Source organism: Lemur catta, chromosome 1 (genome assembly GCF_020740605.2).
Source record: "Lemur catta isolate mLemCat1 chromosome 1, mLemCat1.pri, whole genome shotgun sequence".
NCBI classification, from domain to species: Eukaryota; Metazoa; Chordata; class Mammalia; order Primates; family Lemuridae; genus Lemur; species Lemur catta.
In genome coordinates, this window is record NC_059128.1 from 67,399,674 (window position 1) to 67,416,229 (window position 16,556).

General features: G+C 44.5%; 2 protein-coding genes across 4 annotated transcripts; both read right to left on the bottom strand.

Annotated features, from left to right (window-relative positions):
• Positions 1-458: 458 nt before the first annotated feature.
• Positions 459-13,570, bottom strand: LOC123621123 (ribonuclease 8-like). Of its 2 annotated transcripts, none has more exons than XM_045526971.1 (2): positions 13,488-13,570; positions 459-1,430 (listed from the first exon to the last, which is right to left on the bottom strand). In XM_045526971.1, the coding sequence occupies exon 2, from the start codon at positions 1,423-1,425 to the stop codon at positions 955-957; it is 471 nt and encodes a 156-aa protein (XP_045382927.1). In that variant the 5' UTR covers positions 1,426-1,430; positions 13,488-13,570; the 3' UTR covers positions 459-954. The 2 variants fall into 2 exon arrangements, with proteins under 2 accessions (XP_045382927.1, XP_045382917.1); XM_045526961.1 differs by having other exon boundaries at positions 13,446-13,526.
• LOC123621114 (ribonuclease 7-like) lies at positions 12,318-13,540 on the bottom strand. Of its 2 annotated transcripts, none has more exons than XM_045526946.1 (2): positions 13,488-13,540; positions 12,318-13,010 (listed from the first exon to the last, which is right to left on the bottom strand). In XM_045526946.1, the coding sequence occupies exon 2, from the start codon at positions 12,969-12,971 to the stop codon at positions 12,498-12,500; it is 474 nt and encodes a 157-aa protein (XP_045382902.1). In that variant the 5' UTR covers positions 12,972-13,010; positions 13,488-13,540; the 3' UTR covers positions 12,318-12,497. The 2 variants fall into 2 exon arrangements, with proteins under 2 accessions (XP_045382902.1, XP_045382894.1); XM_045526938.1 differs by having other exon boundaries at positions 13,446-13,517.
• Positions 13,571-16,556: the final 2,986 nt, after the last annotated feature.

Below are 16,556 nucleotides of genomic sequence, written 5' to 3' on the forward strand. Positions count from 1 at the left end.
AAAAAAAAAAAAAGATTCTTGGTAGGTAGGTCCTGATTGAGAAATTCCCAAGGGAGAAAGATTCACTCAGAAGGCTGAGGCTCCTGCTCTGGGTCCTACCGATGAAGTGTGAACTTGGGTCTTGAGCACAAGCGAGGAGGTCAGGACTAAGGTCTGACTGGCATCCTGGGGCTCAGCCTGCTCTTCCTGTTCTTTCTCCCTTCGTGTGAGATGGGACCACCAGACAGCCCTCCCGGGGGGTGGATGACAGGATCAAGGCCCAGTTTCCAAGACTGCGCCTGCTCAGGGTGCTGCCCTCCTGCCGGCCTGCAGGACAGGTGAAGCTGATGACTGACATGGCTGAGAAGGTACTTCCAGGCCGCTGAACGGGAGCTCCAGATTTCCCTAGTTACCCCTAGACAGGAACACACACTCCGTCAGGAACAGCAGAGTCTTTTATTACAGCAAAATCGGGCCCATTCCTTTACCCAACGCAGGGAACCCCGCATAGATTGTACTGCCCTCCCTTCTTAGATAATCACCCCAGCCTGGGATCTCTCTGAACTGTCCAACCACCCCTTCCAAGGCCCTGACTTACTTTGCATTTGTATTATAATTTTTTATTCTGTTTCTTTAAAAGGGTCTCCAAAATTATATAAGCCACAAGGCCCAAAAAACTTGAATCCGCCCCTGCTGAGATCCTGAGTGCTTGACTCTGGAAGGGGCACACAGTATCAGAAATTGAGAACGCAAAGTAAGCAGCACTGACAGGCTAAAGAGAATGTCCCCTCTTCCCTCATCATTTGGAGCATCCATAAACCCCCCTAAGGAATCAAGAGTATGTGAGGTTGGATGTGTGGGAGGGAAATGGCATTTGTAAAGCGGGTAAAGATTAATAAATAACTCAAGGGCGGAAATGCAGCAGCAACATAGCGTCTACAGAGCTTGGGGGTGAGGTGGGATGAGCACCAGGCCTTAGACAACATTATCCAAGTGCACAGGAACCAGTGGATACCCCAGGTCATCCTCCTGTTGTGGGGGATCACAGGCCACAATGAAGAATGCATCCAGTTGTTTCTCTTTGTACCTGCAGTCTGGGTACCTCCCCGAGGTATGCTCACACTTGGTTAGGGACACAGGCTCTTGGCTCTGGTGGCAGTTTTCATGGCCATTCTTGCAGGCTATACTGGGGGTCTGGCAGGTGGCCGCTACACTGGAGAAGGATTCATGCAGGAAGGTGTTGAGGTTTTTGCAATGTTTCGTGTACTTGTTGATGTTGCGCATTGCTGAGTTGCATGCTTGAGGGCTGGGCTGCACATGCTGAGTTTGAAACCACTGAGATGAAGTCATGTGGCTGGGCTTGGCACTGACTGGGGTCTCGGCCACCCACAGCCCCAGCAGCAGGAGCAGCAGCAGGGACTGGAACTCTGTCTTGGCTGGTACCATCTCTCCTAAAGGGGCAGTGGAACAGAGAGGAAGGGTAGGTGTGTGAATAGGTCATCATGGGGGAGCCCTAGTCTTTCTAAGAATTTCCTGCCCTCAGTCAGTTGTTAAGGGCAATCTGCAGTCCAAGATATTTAAGAACACCATTGGCAGTCTATTGTCCAGTCCCAGCAAATAGTGTGCCTTTTTATGCCTCTAATAAATACTTATATCGTTTATCTTTCCCAGTAGTTATGGGGTATGATTATATATATGAACAAAGTGAGACTCAGGAGAGCCAAGGAAATTCCCTGTTTTTAATGAAGACCGCTCAGCTTCCAAAACTCCTATCCTTTCCACACGCTCATGTCTTTTTGGAAACTCAGAGGTGGTCTCACAAAAAGAGAAACTGAACTTTGAAGAAAAATATGCCAAGGGTCCATACCCCACTCGCCTAGGCTAGCTTAGGTGTTCCTGAAAGAGTTGACATTAAGGTTGTGGAGTCAAACTAATTCCTCTCCATTCTATGGCCCAGTTTCTCACTGAAGTTGGGAAAAACAGTTGCTCCTAGTAAGGGAATCGCTGCTACAGCTGGCAAAGCAGCGTGGGGAGTTGGGTTCTTCCCACAGAGCCTGACATTTTGCCCTGCAGGAGAGGGTCTTGGAATGATAGAGGGTCACAGCTGGGACAGACCTTAGAGATCACCTCTGTTGACTCCCTCATTTTACAGATGAAGGAGCTCAAGTCACTGAAAGGGCAAGTGCCCTTCCCAAGGCTACTGAGTGAGAGGCAGAGCTGGGGTTAAGAGCTTCCTGACTTTCAACCCATCCCTTTTGGCTCCTGCCAACCTGAGAAGGGAAGGAGAAAAAGTTTCCCATAGAGGCAGAGCATAGTGAGTGTGTCTCTGTGGCTTTAGGTGGTACATGAACATTGCCTTAAGTAATTGTCTTCTAACTCTTCTGATAACATTTAGGAGAAAGTCTCCTCTTAGAGCAAGAAGGTAAATTCTTTTATTCTTTCTAATGTTTGTTTCTCCTTTACAATAGAGGTAACTAACAGGCCTCAGGCTGAGTCTTCAGCTGAAAACAGTATCTGGATACAATTTTTAAAAATTGGATGACATTGATTGTATTTATTTTTAAATTCTATTTATTAACGCTAGTATTCTTTGAAAGATGATATTACACAGTTTCATTTTCAAATAATTATGTCAATTAAATGAGTAAATATATAGTTAGCAAGTTATAATACTGGTGGTAAGAAGATATTGCAAAAATTGTAAAGTAATAAAGCAAATGACCGCAGCTGGGGGAACTTACTCTGAACTGCGGTTTCTCAGATCTGTGTTGGTGTGTTGGGCCCTACCCAGCATCTAAACCTCTGGGATTTGTGTGACTTCTCTGCCTTTGAGATAAAATGCTTCCCAAAGTGGCAAAAAATCACTAAGCCTCCTAGTATCTGCATTTCTGAAAGTAAAATTTCTGAGATGTTTGTCCCTCTGCCCTATTCACCAATAGAACTCACCCTTTCTGCAGTGGGGATCCCTTCATGCACTCCTCCCCACAAAGCAAACAAAACATTGATTTTTGAACCCAGGAAAACATTACCCAGCAAGCAGTTAACTTGGGCAGCAGGGAGCAAATCTTTTTTTTTCCCCCCAGGAAGTCATTTCTCTCTTGAGGCCCTCATCTGAGCCTCTCCCATTGGGATGGAAGGATTGCCAAGCGATTATTCATTAACAATGGCAGACTCCAAGCTGCAAGGCTTTAAAGTGAGAGAGTGGGGATGGCAGCAGGAGCCCAGGCCTGGCCTAAACATTTCCTCCTGACCAAGATGACTTACCAGAGACTTCGTGAGCTCTGAATCTAATTAAGTTGCAAACATGCTTTCCCTCAAGTAGGTATTGGCCCTGCAGCAGGCTAGCCTCATTCAGGGAAGCCTGAGGAAGGGGTTCCTTTGATTGTGTATTTTGATCCTAGTAATTCATCATGAGTTTTCCCAACTGCCACACTCTCAGGGCTGTTTTATCCATTAAGCACTAGAGGCTCAGTGCCTAGGGTCTGGGAAGTTTTCAAGTGCCTATTTGAGACTAAAAAAAAAAAATATATATATAGGCTCCAATACAGGAAAAGTCAAATGCAGAATCAAATTAAAAATATTTACTGGCTGGGTACAGTGGCTCACACCTATAATCCCAGTGCTTTGGGAGGCTGAGGCAGGAGGATTGCTTGAGCCCAGGGATTTGAGGTTACAGTGAACTATAATTGCACCACTACACTCTAGCTTGGGCAACAGAGCAAGACCCTGTCTTTAAAAAAAAAAATGTACTTACTTGCTACCAAAGTGACATAGAGTTGATTTCACTTATTTTGAAATTTGGCACATATAAAAGGTCATTACATTGGAAAATAATCTTAGGTTAGACTTTCTCATTTTACAGGAATTCCCAAGTACCATGATTGCAGAAAAAACAGTGCCAATCACAACTTACTTGCAGTCAAATAATTTCAAATGTAAAACTTTAAAAATCTTTTCAGATACATTTCTGCAAAAATGATATTATATGAGGAATATATATTTTATATATTTCATATGGTGTGGTGAATGTTAAAATGCCTAGGAGTATGGTATAGAGTGTAATATTAACTATTTTACTAAAGGCAGCCAGGATAACATACACCACATTACTCAAGGTTCTGGTCAGCACAGGGCTGTACAACATCAACAGGAAGAAAGAATACTACCAACCACTATTTAATGAACATCTAATATGTGCTTGGCAAAGTGCTAGCTGCTTTGTTAAAAATAATAGCTATCATTTTAAAAGTGCTTCATGTGCCAAGGCATTGTGCTTTGTGTATGATTGTATATACAAAAATAGCCAATTTTCCCAAATTACACACTATTAGCCCCAAATTCTCACCCCACTTCTGTCACTAATTAGCTGCATGATCTTGTGCAAGGCACTTCAACTTTACATGGACCCAGTTTCATAGAATACCAAAGCTGGAAGGCACTTCGGAGTTCATGGAACCTTATCTCTTGCACTGACCAGAGGTATATTCTCTATAACATTCCCAACAAATGGTTTTGGGGCTTAGGGTGCCCATTTGCACCATGATCTTGCCTCTGTGGGTGAACTGTCTCCCTTTGTTCTTGACTCCCAGATTTGTCCTCATGAGGGAGAGGATGCAGTCTTCAATCCAGCCAGAGCTGAGGCATGTGGCTCCCCTCACATGACCTTTGACTTACCACAACAAGCCTGCGTGCAGTCTTCAAACCTCCCAGGGATGACAAAAACAATCACAGCTAATGTTTACTAAGGGTTTTCTGTGTCCCGGCCACTGTTCTAAGTGCTCTGTGTCAGTTTTCTCATTTTTCAGCATGTAAGGACCTTCCTACTGCTCTGGCTTCATGACTATCCTACCTTCCTCACCTAGTTCTTGAAGACAAACACTGGTCAGAGATAGGAACCCACAGAGAGCAAGTTAAGGCCAGTATACTCCTACCCTGAGCAGTATGCTCCTACCCTAAGCAGTATGCAGATGTGTGCAGGGGGTGCTCAAAGTCACAAGATAAATATCGTCTTTCCTAATTTTACTAAAACTATGTTTTTGGGCATGGTGATAGATTAATTTAAGGCATTATTTTTACAGAAAATAAAATTGTATGATGGAAAAATTTAAATGAATTACATTTTTAAAATAACTTAAAATATTTTTACTTTGAAATAATTTCAAAATGACATAAAAGTTTCAGAAATAGTACACAGAACTCGCCTGTCTGCTTCACCCAGATTCCCCAATTGTTAATATTGCTGAGCTATTTGAGAACAAGTTACAGACATGCTGCCCATTACTCCCTAATACTTTAGTGACAATTTCCTAATTACAAGTACCTTTGCCTACATAGCCAGAGTACAGCCATCAAAACCAGGAAATTAACATTGATCTGTCATTACCACAAATGAAATTTTAAGATAGCATATAAAACATCCATACACATGGCTATTTTATAAATATTAGTTAAGTGAAAGAAGGAGACGACACAGAAAGCTCAAACTCGTCGGGCACTACTTTAGGTGTTTTATTATAATTAATTCTCTTCTGCAGTTACTAGCACTTCAGGGGATAGTCTGGGAAGCACTGCTCTGCAGGCTCTAGTTGGTCATAAAGATCCATTTCTGGATGTGCCAACTTTGAGTGCAAAGAATGGTCACCCTTACCGATGATAAATGCTTTGGAATGTCTCGGGCCCACCTGGAGCTCCACCAAAGGATCTCTATAATGTTTTCACCCTGGTCCCAAATAGCAGATGGGAGATCAAGGCCTTCTTTTCTTTCTTTCTTTTTTTTTTTGAGACAGGGTCTCATTCTGTTGCCCGGGCTAGAGTGCTGTGGCGTCAGCTTAGCTCACAGCAACCTCAAACTCCTGGGCTCAAGTAATCCTTCTGCCTCAGCCTCCCGAGTAGCTGGGACTACAGGCATGTGCCACCATGCCCGGCTAATTTTTATATATATATATTTTTCGTTGTCCAGCTAATTTCTTTCTATTTTTAGTAGAGACAAAGGTCTCGCTCTTGCTCAGGCTGGTCTCGAACTCCTGACCTTGAGCGACCCTCCCGCTTCTGCCTCCCAGAGGGCTAGGATTACAAGCGTGAGCCACCGTGCCCAGCCTAAGGCCTTCTTTTCTTGATGCCTGTCCTTATTTATGTTTCCAACAGCTAATGGCATAGCCAGGGACATGCTTGACTAGTTTACCATCAAGTTCTTGGGTACTATTTTTTTTTTCTCAATCTCACTGTTACAATATGTGCATTCAGATGAATGTCAGAAATGCAAATGGGTCAGGATCTTCTGCACTAAGCACTCTTTTGGATGAACATGATTTTGTCTCACATCCAGGAGTCTGCCCATTTGCAGATTGATTTGCCAGTTTATGTATGGTGAATTTGACCTTGAAAAATGTCTGAGATCAATTTGGGACCATTAATTAGAGTGCCAGTTTGGAAAGAACACTGGACTCATTTTTTAAAAACCTGAATTCTTGCCTAAAGTAGCCATGTGGTCTTGGGCAAAGTATTTAAGTCCTCTGGGTCTTATTTTTCTTATTTGCAAAATGAAGAAAGCAGGACTGGATGATTTCTGAGATAACTGGACAAGAAGTCCTGCAGCGTTATAATTTTATGACTATCTACTGAAAGAGCCCTAAAGCCATGCAGATGTGAAGTTTCATCTTGTGCTAAATGCCATGGCACAAGCATCTGTACTCATTCACACCAGGGTCAGTTTATATTTTACATGTATAAATTCAACTAATTTCTATGCAAAGGCCAGAGAAAGTAGTGACCATAATGTTTTCCCACTATAACCAGTCCATTGGACACGAGCCATGGGCATTGGTGGAGGTTTTGAGTAATGGAAGATGAACTAGGAAATGGAGCTGAATCGGAGGGTGGGAAAAATATGAGAGATTTCCATGATGGAGATGAAAGGATAGTAAGCTTATCTAAGGACTGGTTTAAATATCTCAGGAGGGGAAGTTGGAAATGTCACGAGAGCCATCAATTGCTGTGATAATTGAATGCTTTAGATTTGAGGGGATACAGAGTGCACCCTCAGAAGTTAGTGGCTCTAAATCCTCCAACTTATTTTCATATCTTTGGATTCATGGAGGGTAGAGATTAGACAAACCTCCCTTAAGTAGTCTTAACAGAAATCCTGGGTAGCCTTTTTTCCCCTCCGATTGAAAGCACTCTTCCACTCCCCTTAAATTATGTTATCTAGAGAAATTAATGCATACTGTCCTTTTCGTCTGACCTTGAACCTTACCTTATTTACTCTTGGCTGGGAGCTTTTTGGCAAGAGGAGGACGGGGAGGAGTTTGGCGTCTGTTTAAATCCTTTGTTCTTCTGTAAAGGAAGTCAGGCCTGCTCTATTCATCACAGGTTTGGCCGCTCAACATTTGACACCACAGTAATAAATACAAGTGCTAACATCTCTCAAACTTTCCCTGCATGCTAGCCACTGTACTAAGTGCTTTATATGTATTGTCACATTTAATCCACATAATATGCCTATGAAGTAAGTACCTTCACATAGATGAGGAAACTCCCGCCTCCCTGAGTTAAGAGGCCTTTCTATAATGGTGCGTATTTCTGTCATGGGCCGACAGCTTTCCTTACCTCTCCTCTTGTGAACTGTGGACCTCTTACAAGGTCTCATCAGCAATGTGGCTTTCTCATGTCCCTGTGGCTCCATGAATGCTCCCAAGCTTATTGGCTTGGGGTCCCGCACAGGTAAACATCCTGGTAAGAGCTATAACTGCTCTTCTTTCTGTCCCTCCATTGTGGGGTGGGGGTAGGAGGAGGACTTTAAAATGAGGTTCTGAAGTTTTTGAAGCACTTTGGGAAGCCCAGCTGTGCAGGAGTACAGGAGAAATGGAATGAAGTGGGGCAAGTCTCTCCCAAAGAGAAGGCTCCCTGGGTGTTGTGGCTACTGCTACGTTTTGGGGGGCCGTAGCTCTAGGGTTATTCCGTAGAGCCCTAGACACTATGAAGAGGCCCAAAGGGTTCTGATCTCAAGGGCAGGGTGTAGGGAGGAAGAGGAAATGTCCTGGAAGTCAGAACTTTTTTCTTCATGTTGATTCTGTTGGCCTTCTTCATAGGCTCATTTATTATAGTGTGTGGAGACTTCTGGGAACCAGAGTCATATGCAAAAATCTCCTACCTAATCTACCTCACTCCTAGGAAAGCCGGCTCAACCTAGCTCCAGTTCTTGGGGTGACTTTCTTTACTGGACTCCATTTCTGCTCCTTAGGTCCATGTTTAAAGCCATTTACACAAAGCTAGGCAGTGTTCCGCTGGACACCCTCCTCCTCTCTCCAAGCTCTCACACCCAGCAACAGAAATCTCTCATAACTGATTGGTCTTCTTTTCTCATTCTTCAACTTTCAGGTAGGAATTCATCATGGTTCAGTCAGCTTTGGTATTTGGACTAAATTATTACCATCTTGGACTCAGCTTTGGCTTTTGGAAGGTTTGAATCGTCAAATGTCTATTTCAACATTAGTCCTGGCATCCCCGAACTTGGCTGTGATCAAGAGCATGTGAAGGAATGGGTGACTGTCAAGTCTAATCAGTTAAACCATCAGTAATGAGAACAAGGCAGGTAATTTGGATTCATTGTTAATATCTGAATAGTCACTTTCAAATACTGATAAGCATTCTAGATGTAACTTGGAATAAAATTTTCCTTATGAACTTTTATATTTATTTATTTATTTATTTTTGAGACACAGTCTTGCTCTGTTGCCCAGGTTAGAGTGCTGTGGCATCAGCCTAGCTCACAGCAACCTCAAACTCCTGGGCTCAAGCAATCTTTTTGCCTCAGCCTCTCAAGTAGCTGGGACTACAAGCACGTGCCACCAAACCTGGCTAATTTTTTCTAATTTTAGTAGAGACAGGGTCTCGCTCTTGCTCAGGCTGGTCTCAAACTCTTGAGCTCAAGCGATCTTCCCACCTTGGCCTCCCAGAGTGTTAGGATTAGAGGCGTGAGCCACCATGCCCAGGCCTTATGAACTTTTAAAAATGTGAAATTCTATTAGTCAGTGGACATACAAATGCATACTAAATACTTTAAGAAAAATGCCATAATTAATGCTTGTGAAAGCTTATAATATTACATATAAAACAGTTAATAATAAGAATTTTCACATAGCTAAAAAATAGGAAAATTAATTGACAGGTAATATAAATAATAGGAGAGAATGTGTTAGGAAAAACCTTATATAGGAAAAACCTTATATACAGTTGACCCTGGAACAACATGGGTTTGAATTGTGCAGGTCCACTTAATATGTGGATTTTCTCCCACCTCTGCTACCCCTAAGACAGTAAGACCAACCCCTCCTCTTCCTCCTCCTCCTCAACCTACTCAATATGAAGACGATGAGGATGAAGACCTTTATGATGATCCACTTCCACTTTGTGGAGTAAATATTTTTTCTCTACCCTATGATTTTCTTAATAACATTTCCTTTCCTCTAGCTTACTTTATTGTAAGAACACAGTATATAATATACTTAACTTACAAAATATGTGTTAACAAATAGTTTATGTTATCCAGTCAATAATAGGCTATTAGTAGTTAAGCTTTGGAGGAGTCAAAGTTATACTTAGATTTTTGATTGCACAAGGGGTCAGTGCCCCTAACCCCCCATGCTATTCAAGGGTCAACTATACTTTTTAAGCCCAAAGTATTTATAACAATTTAAGAAATGGTACCAGTACTATTTAATTTAGCAAATAGTATAAGGCAGAACAATGGAAATTAGATTATATAATAGTTCTGTCTATGATTAATTATATCATATTATTTTTAGAATTGATTGGAGTGTATTATTTATCATGTAAATAAAATAATCCTTAAGAAGAATATTTTTTTGGAAGATTTTTAAAAATTGAGGTATAACTTATATATAGCAAATTACATAAATCTTAAGTATATAGTTCAATGAGTTTTCACACAGTAAACATATCTAGACCAAGAATAGAACATTTTCAAATCCTCAGAAGGCTCTCCGAGACCCCTTTGCAGTTAGTACTTCCCCAAGGCTACAACTATTCTGACCTTTATCACCACAGATTACTTTAGAACTTTTTAGGTATTTAGTGTTATTTAGGTCAAGTCTTTCAAGAAAAAGTCCTATTTAGAAATTCTTATTTTGGAGGATGCATTAAAGGCATAATTTTATCCATTCCAAATTTTGTGAAGAGACTGTCTCTAAAACCATAATAGCCATAAGAGAAATCACCAATAAAGAAAATAAAGAGTTTTGAAAAAAGAATAAAGTGAAGAGAAAAATCAGCTACCCCTAAGCATCTTGCTTTTCTGTGCACCTCAGTGGAAAATCATCTATTTAGAAGGTAAATGTGTAGTATAGTGACCACAGGAGTTCCAAACACATTCAGATTTTGGATAAAACTTCAGATTTATTTGAGTATCCCATAAGTCAATTCTATGATGGCAATGTTCTGTTTCCAGGGAATACTTATTTTTACACACAGTCATTTGGCATTTGGCCACAACAGGCTTTTAGTGTTCCTCTATTTTCAAGCCTCAGTGATGGCCACCTTATCAACTTACTGGCCCACATTCTGTTTGAATTGCTCAATGATCTGCTCCCCTTTCTTTTGATCATCTTTTCCCTACCTTCTTCCCTCATCATCTCAAACAACCCGGCTGCCCTGGCAGGACTCTGTTTGCAGGCTTGTCCCCTAGTCCATGCATGAACACCCATCCAGCAGAATAGAACTAGAAACTTGAGTGGGGCATTTGCCTTGGTCTGTGTGTTTTCCAGAGGTGGATATTACTACTGCTGCCAGCACCGACTAGTTATCATTATCTAATGCCTACAGTACCTGGGGCTGAGTAGAGCTTCATAAATGTCACTTCTAAATCTTCCTGCAATCCTGTTTGGCAGGTAAGATTACTCCCATTTTGCTATGGGGAAACAGATCTGCCTCTTGCTTTAGGTCACACAGCCAGGAACGACTGAGCCAGGATTTGTACCTAATTCTGACTGGCTCCAAAGCTCACTCTGACTCTGGTCACCGCAGTTGGTGGGAAGAGATAGGTAGAATAGAATCCCCAGCAGGGGCAGGAAGGGCTGACAATGTATTGGGGTCTGCAGTAGGGTAGGCATGGGGCACAGTGCAGTTTGTCTGGGACTGACATAAAGAAAGAGAGAAGGGGAGGGTGATGGTCAGGGTTGTAGACAGTGCTAGAGGGGCCTTTAGGATTCGGCTATACAAAGCCAGACCTTCTCCAGCTCTGCTTACCAGAGAGGGAGTAATGGTGTCTGCAGCCCAGGGGAACAAGGAGATGGCATTTTCACATCTCAACCCCTCAGGCCTGGGCAGACTGCCAGAGTGGAGAGCCAGGGAAGCACTGAGGCAGGGGAGATATTATCAGGAGGAAGGAAGCTCTGGCAGCTCCCACCAGCCTGTTTGTGACAAGCAGGCTCAGAGCCACGGAAGTCCTTTAAGGTCAAGGGAAATGTGATCCTGGATCAGGGGGTTGAAGCTGGGACACTCCCTTTACCTTATGCCTGCAGGCCAAGGGGATCTAGCCAGAGCCAGGCCCAGGGCCCAGGTCGAAAGAGCAGTGGGCAAGAGAAGGGGGAGGGGCAGTTAGAGAGGAAGAGAGAAATAGAGAGAGAATGAATGAATGAAGATCCCTGGGCACCTCATAAACAGTCTCTTGGCTGGAGAGGTAATGATATTTATTGCAGCCAACACTGGGTAACTGGCTCTTCAGAGCTCTCAGGGTACGTTTCTTCATGCGTGAACTCTCACCTAGTTCACCTCTTGTCCCTGCAATGGTCTCTCCTTTCTTATCTAACTGGTATAGTAGAAAGTGCACCGCATTTAGAGTAAGGAGACCTAGGTTCAAGTCCCGGTTCTGCTACTAAGCAATTAGACAAGCTCTTTAACTAATTAAGCTTTCTGAAATCTCAATTTCCTCATCCATAAAGAAAGCAAGTAATCCCTGTCAAGTCTTTGTCACAAGGGATTAGAGAATTACTGTGAAGAACATGAAGTTCTATATAAATATGAAGTGGTATTTCTTTGTCTTCTTTCCTTCTGACCACCTCTCTCCATACAGGTCACCTGACTACCACGTCAGAGCTGGATAAGACTACTAGTCTAGGAACCGGAAAAGCTCTGTGCATAAATCCCACTTGCCCTTTTTCCATTTGTTTCCTCCCCTTGTCATGCTGCCATGATAACATGGGACAGGGGAGAGATGTACAAGGGCATAGACCAGGGAATCCAGACCCCTGATCCTGCTCAGATTGCCACTGAGGGATAAGCTTCTGGGAAAACAGCAACAAAAAGATGAAAGACCATATCATCTGGAGCTCAGCCCACCAAGGTGTCAGCCTTAGTTCCCCCAGCTTCCCAGAAGAGGCTGAACCAAGAAGAGCCCCAAGAGATGAGGGGAAGAGAATGCTCTGAGTGTAGGAGAGGCAGAGTGGTGCAGAGGCCTGGAGAGAGAATTCAGCCTCAGCCAAAGAGTGAGGCAGTCTGGAAACCTAAAGGATTTTGTCCAAGTGCACAGGAACCAGCTGGAATTGCTGAGAGTCCCTTTTCTGGGGAGGGTCACAAGCCACTATGTAAGCCTTCTTGAGGTGCTTCTCTTTGTACCTGCAGTTCGGGTACTTCCCTGAGGTGAGTTCACATAGGGTCAGGGACACGGGCCCATGGCTCTGGTGGCAGTTTTTACGGCCCTTCTTCTTGCAGGCTATACTGGGGGTCTGGCAGGTGGCTGCCACACTGGAGAAGGATTCATGCAGGAAGGTGTTGAGGTTTTTGCAATGTTTTGTGTACTTGTTGATGTTGCGCATTGCTGAGTTGCATGCTTGAGGGCTGGGCTGCACATGCTGAGTTTGAAACCACTGAGATGAAGTCATGTGGCTGGGCTTGGCACTGACTGGGGTCTCGGCCACCCACAGCCCCAGCAGCAGGAGCAGCAGCAGGGACTGGAACTCTGTCCTGGCTAGTGCCATCTTTCTTGGGGGAGCAGTCAGAATGGAGGGCTGGGGTCACTGGGACAGAGAGCAGGAGGTGTTCAGTTGAGAAGTCAGCCTTCCTATACTGATCATTCTAGTGGGTCACCCATCTCCTTGTCCTACTGTGTCCTTTCCTCTGTGTCTCATCTCTTCCTCTCCCTCTGTGTGCACATCCGCTGTGGCCCCATGACCCTGGCCTTGTAGCTCCACTCCCTTCATTCTGTCCCTGTTGCCTCCTGCTCTGTTCCATCTCCTCTCCCTCAAGTCCCCTCCCCTTTGTGGCCCCATGTCCCTATGTCTGTGTCTCATCCCCTCCACACCCCCAATCCCATCTCCTCTGTGTCCCCATTCTTCTCCATTTTGTGCCTCTACCCCCAATACCATTTTCCCCTCTCCCCATGCGAGTTTTCATCTCCCCTAAGTCGAGTCCCTTCCTTGTTCATCTTATCACTCACCCGAGGGTACTCTCACCTGGTCAGAACCAATCCCTCCTTCTATGTCCTGTCTCCTCACCGGGTCCTGCCGCAGCTGCACCTCTTCACTTAGTCCTCGTGCTGTGACTCCTGCTCAGTGGGCTGAGGCTATGTCCACGCACTCCTGGGCTCTCAGACTTCTGAGGGCCTCTTCTTGCTGCCTACGGCCTTAAGAGCTGGCCCAGGCGATGCTGCTTCTGTTTGGGGGCGGGCCGGGCAGCAATTCCTGGATCAGGAAATGAATCAGGTTCATGCCTCTCCACTTACATGTCCCAGATAAGTGGATACCTATGGATACCTGTACCTGCCTAGATGTGTTCAGCAATGCGGAAGCTTGAATCCTTGCATTCAAAGCCTATATTTAGCCCCTGGCCACATGGTTTTAATGACTCTTTAAAGCACCTGACCTAGGTGTCAACCCAAATCAATTTCAGGGAGAGTTGTCATTTATCTCCTATATACACCTCTGGTCCACGATACTGGGAAGAGCCAATCACTGTCGTGTTAAGGATTGCTTTTTCTCTGACAGAATAGCCTAGAAAGTTGCCTTGTATGGTTCCTTGTCATCTGGGGATACTGCTTATCTTTCGGAGGAGATGGAGGAGACAAGGGAAGTGGATGACTCAGTACCTCCAAGATGCCCATCAACATCCCCAACAGCTCAGTTAGTCTACAAGAAGTCATTCCTCCGGGCCCCTCCAGTTCCAGGTGCCAACCAAGGCCACCTGGCTTTACCTAGAGAAGGCATGCAACACCTCTCAACTTTATTCTTTCCCTCCTTTATTTATTGAATGTTGCAAGACTTAAACACTGTCCAAATGTTTGTGTTTGAAAAAGGTGTTGGTGTTTCTTTCAACACCCTGCCTTAACCCTCCCTTCACTTTGTATGCCCTGTTCCTTGTGGTGGTAACAGCTGTGTGGAAAGTCAGGGTCAGGGCTGCTCTGGGGTTCCCATGAGCTTGGAATATGACACTCAGGAGAACCGACATGCTGAGGCAGAGAAGCATTGCTGTTTGTGGGTGGGGAGGCCAGGAAAACTGAGATGAATAGTATTTTTGTTTTCAGAATTTACCTGTAAATAGTAGGTGTGCTTCATTCATATGACTATGTTGACCAACAAGAATTTATTGAGTACCTACTATGTGCCAAGGTACTTGGGATATGTCAATGAACAAAAGAGACAAAAATCCCTGCCTCTGTGGAGCTTACATTCCATTGGGGAAAGTCAGTAAGGAAAGGAAAAAAGTAGAACAGGATAGGGGTTGGAGGGCAGTGATTTCTACGTAGGGTCATTGAAGTAGGTGACTCTGGGACAGAGTTGAATATTAGAGAGTGAATTTGTGTTTGTCTGGAGGAAGAATGTTCCATGTAGAGAGAACAGCGCCGCAAAATCCCTATAACAATATATGTAACCTAAACATTTGTACCCCTGTAATATGCTGAAATTTAAAAAAAAAAAAAAAAAAAGCCCTAGAACAGACGGATGTCTGTGGTGTTGGAGGAACAGGAAGGTGTCCAGTGTGGCTGGAGCAGGTGAGCAGGGGGTTCAGAGAGGGACCAGAGGGAAGGTCATGGGAAGCCTTAGAGACCATTAGAAGGGCTCTGACTTTTACTCCAGGCACCAGGAGCAATGGGGAGCCCTGGGAGGGTTCTAAGCAGAGGAGTAAAGAGCCTATCTGTTGTGTAGATTACAATTGTAGAGAGATCACATAAACCACCATCTTGATCATAAGGTTTATGTTCTGGTCCAGAAGTTGGGATTTCGAGTCAGGAAGATGGGGGTTCTTCTTGAGGCCAGGGGGGCATAATTTTAGTAGATGGAGAGCACAGCCGTGGGTCAGGATGAAGGGTCTTTAGAAGAAAAAGTAGAGTTGGAGATGGGGAGCGCCACTAGATGGCGAAAGAGAGTCAAGAACAAGTTCACATGGGCCTGTGGCTCTTCTGGTTTCCCCTCACCCAAGGCTTTGGCTGAGGGGACCGTAGTTCACTTCTTTGTTAAGGTGCTTGAATTTTTGCACACTGAACTTCTGGGTAGAGCATCGTGTCCCTGCTGCTGTAGAAACACCAATGTTAGGAGATATCCACAGTTTGAAAAACAGCAGACTGTGGATCCAATGCCTGCTGGCACTGGCCAGTCTAACCTGGAATGGAGGCTGGGTGGGAAGCTGCGAGCTCATTTGAATTCCAAGCCCAGTTCCCTTTCCACTTCCCATTATCCTAAAGTGAGATGTTTCCAAACCACGATTTGAACTGCCCTCTGCTCTTGTGTTTTCCTGTCATTACAATTATCCCAGTTTGCTCTTCAATTCCATTATACTGGGCTGTCCAGAAGGCTGCCTTAGCACTGCGTGAATGCGAAATAAACATGGCCCTACTCTATCAGGTCTAAGGGAAAAGACAATAAAGGTTTAAGCTGGCATATGAAAATTGAAGTAGAAGAGTTGAACCTACCATCTGTACAATTCAAGCTGCAACCTTTGCTCTGATTCAATTACTTGGGTAAGGGAGGTGATGTTGTTTGTTTGCTTAAACTATCCAGCTTCCAAGATCTGCTTCACTTTGCACTTGGCAGGATAATTTTGCTATTTTACCTTCACTGTATTCATGGAGCAACAGGAAAAGATGGAGGAAGGGGGACAAGGTTAGGGAGAACAAAAGGAGTTAGGCATCAGGCCAAGGACTGGTCAGGGAGTCTTGCAGAGGGAAGAAGAGAAACTTAGCAGAAGACAAAATGGTGGGTGAGAAGGTGGGAGGGAAGAGAAACCTCTCACACCAGCAACCACTATTCCAGCCTCCTTCTCATTCTATGGCCATAGTCACTGCTGCTGGCCCAACCTCTCCCCAGGCTGCTGTCGTGTGTGTGTGTGTGTGTGTGTGTGTGTGTGTATGTGTGTGTGTGTTTAAGTTGGGGTGGGTGTTGTGAAAATCCCAACAGTGCCAGGTGGACTTCTGCCTGTCTTCCCCACAGGACAACAGCTGCTGCTTCCTCTGGCCTGTGTTGGGAGGGAGGGAGGGAGGGGGTTGGGAAGGGAGGCGGGCTGGGCCTGGATTGGTGCCCACCCTTCAGAGCCGAGCCTCTCCCTCTCTCTTCCGGAGTTCCGCACAGCCT

Excerpts from the sequence above, each read along its gene's own strand:
- LOC123621123 (XM_045526971.1), bottom strand. The coding sequence starts at position 1,425 with ATGGTACCAGCCAAGACAGAGTTCCAGTCCCTGCTGCTGCTCCTGCTG.
- LOC123621114 (XM_045526946.1), bottom strand. The coding sequence starts at position 12,971 with ATGGCACTAGCCAGGACAGAGTTCCAGTCCCTGCTGCTGCTCCTGCTG.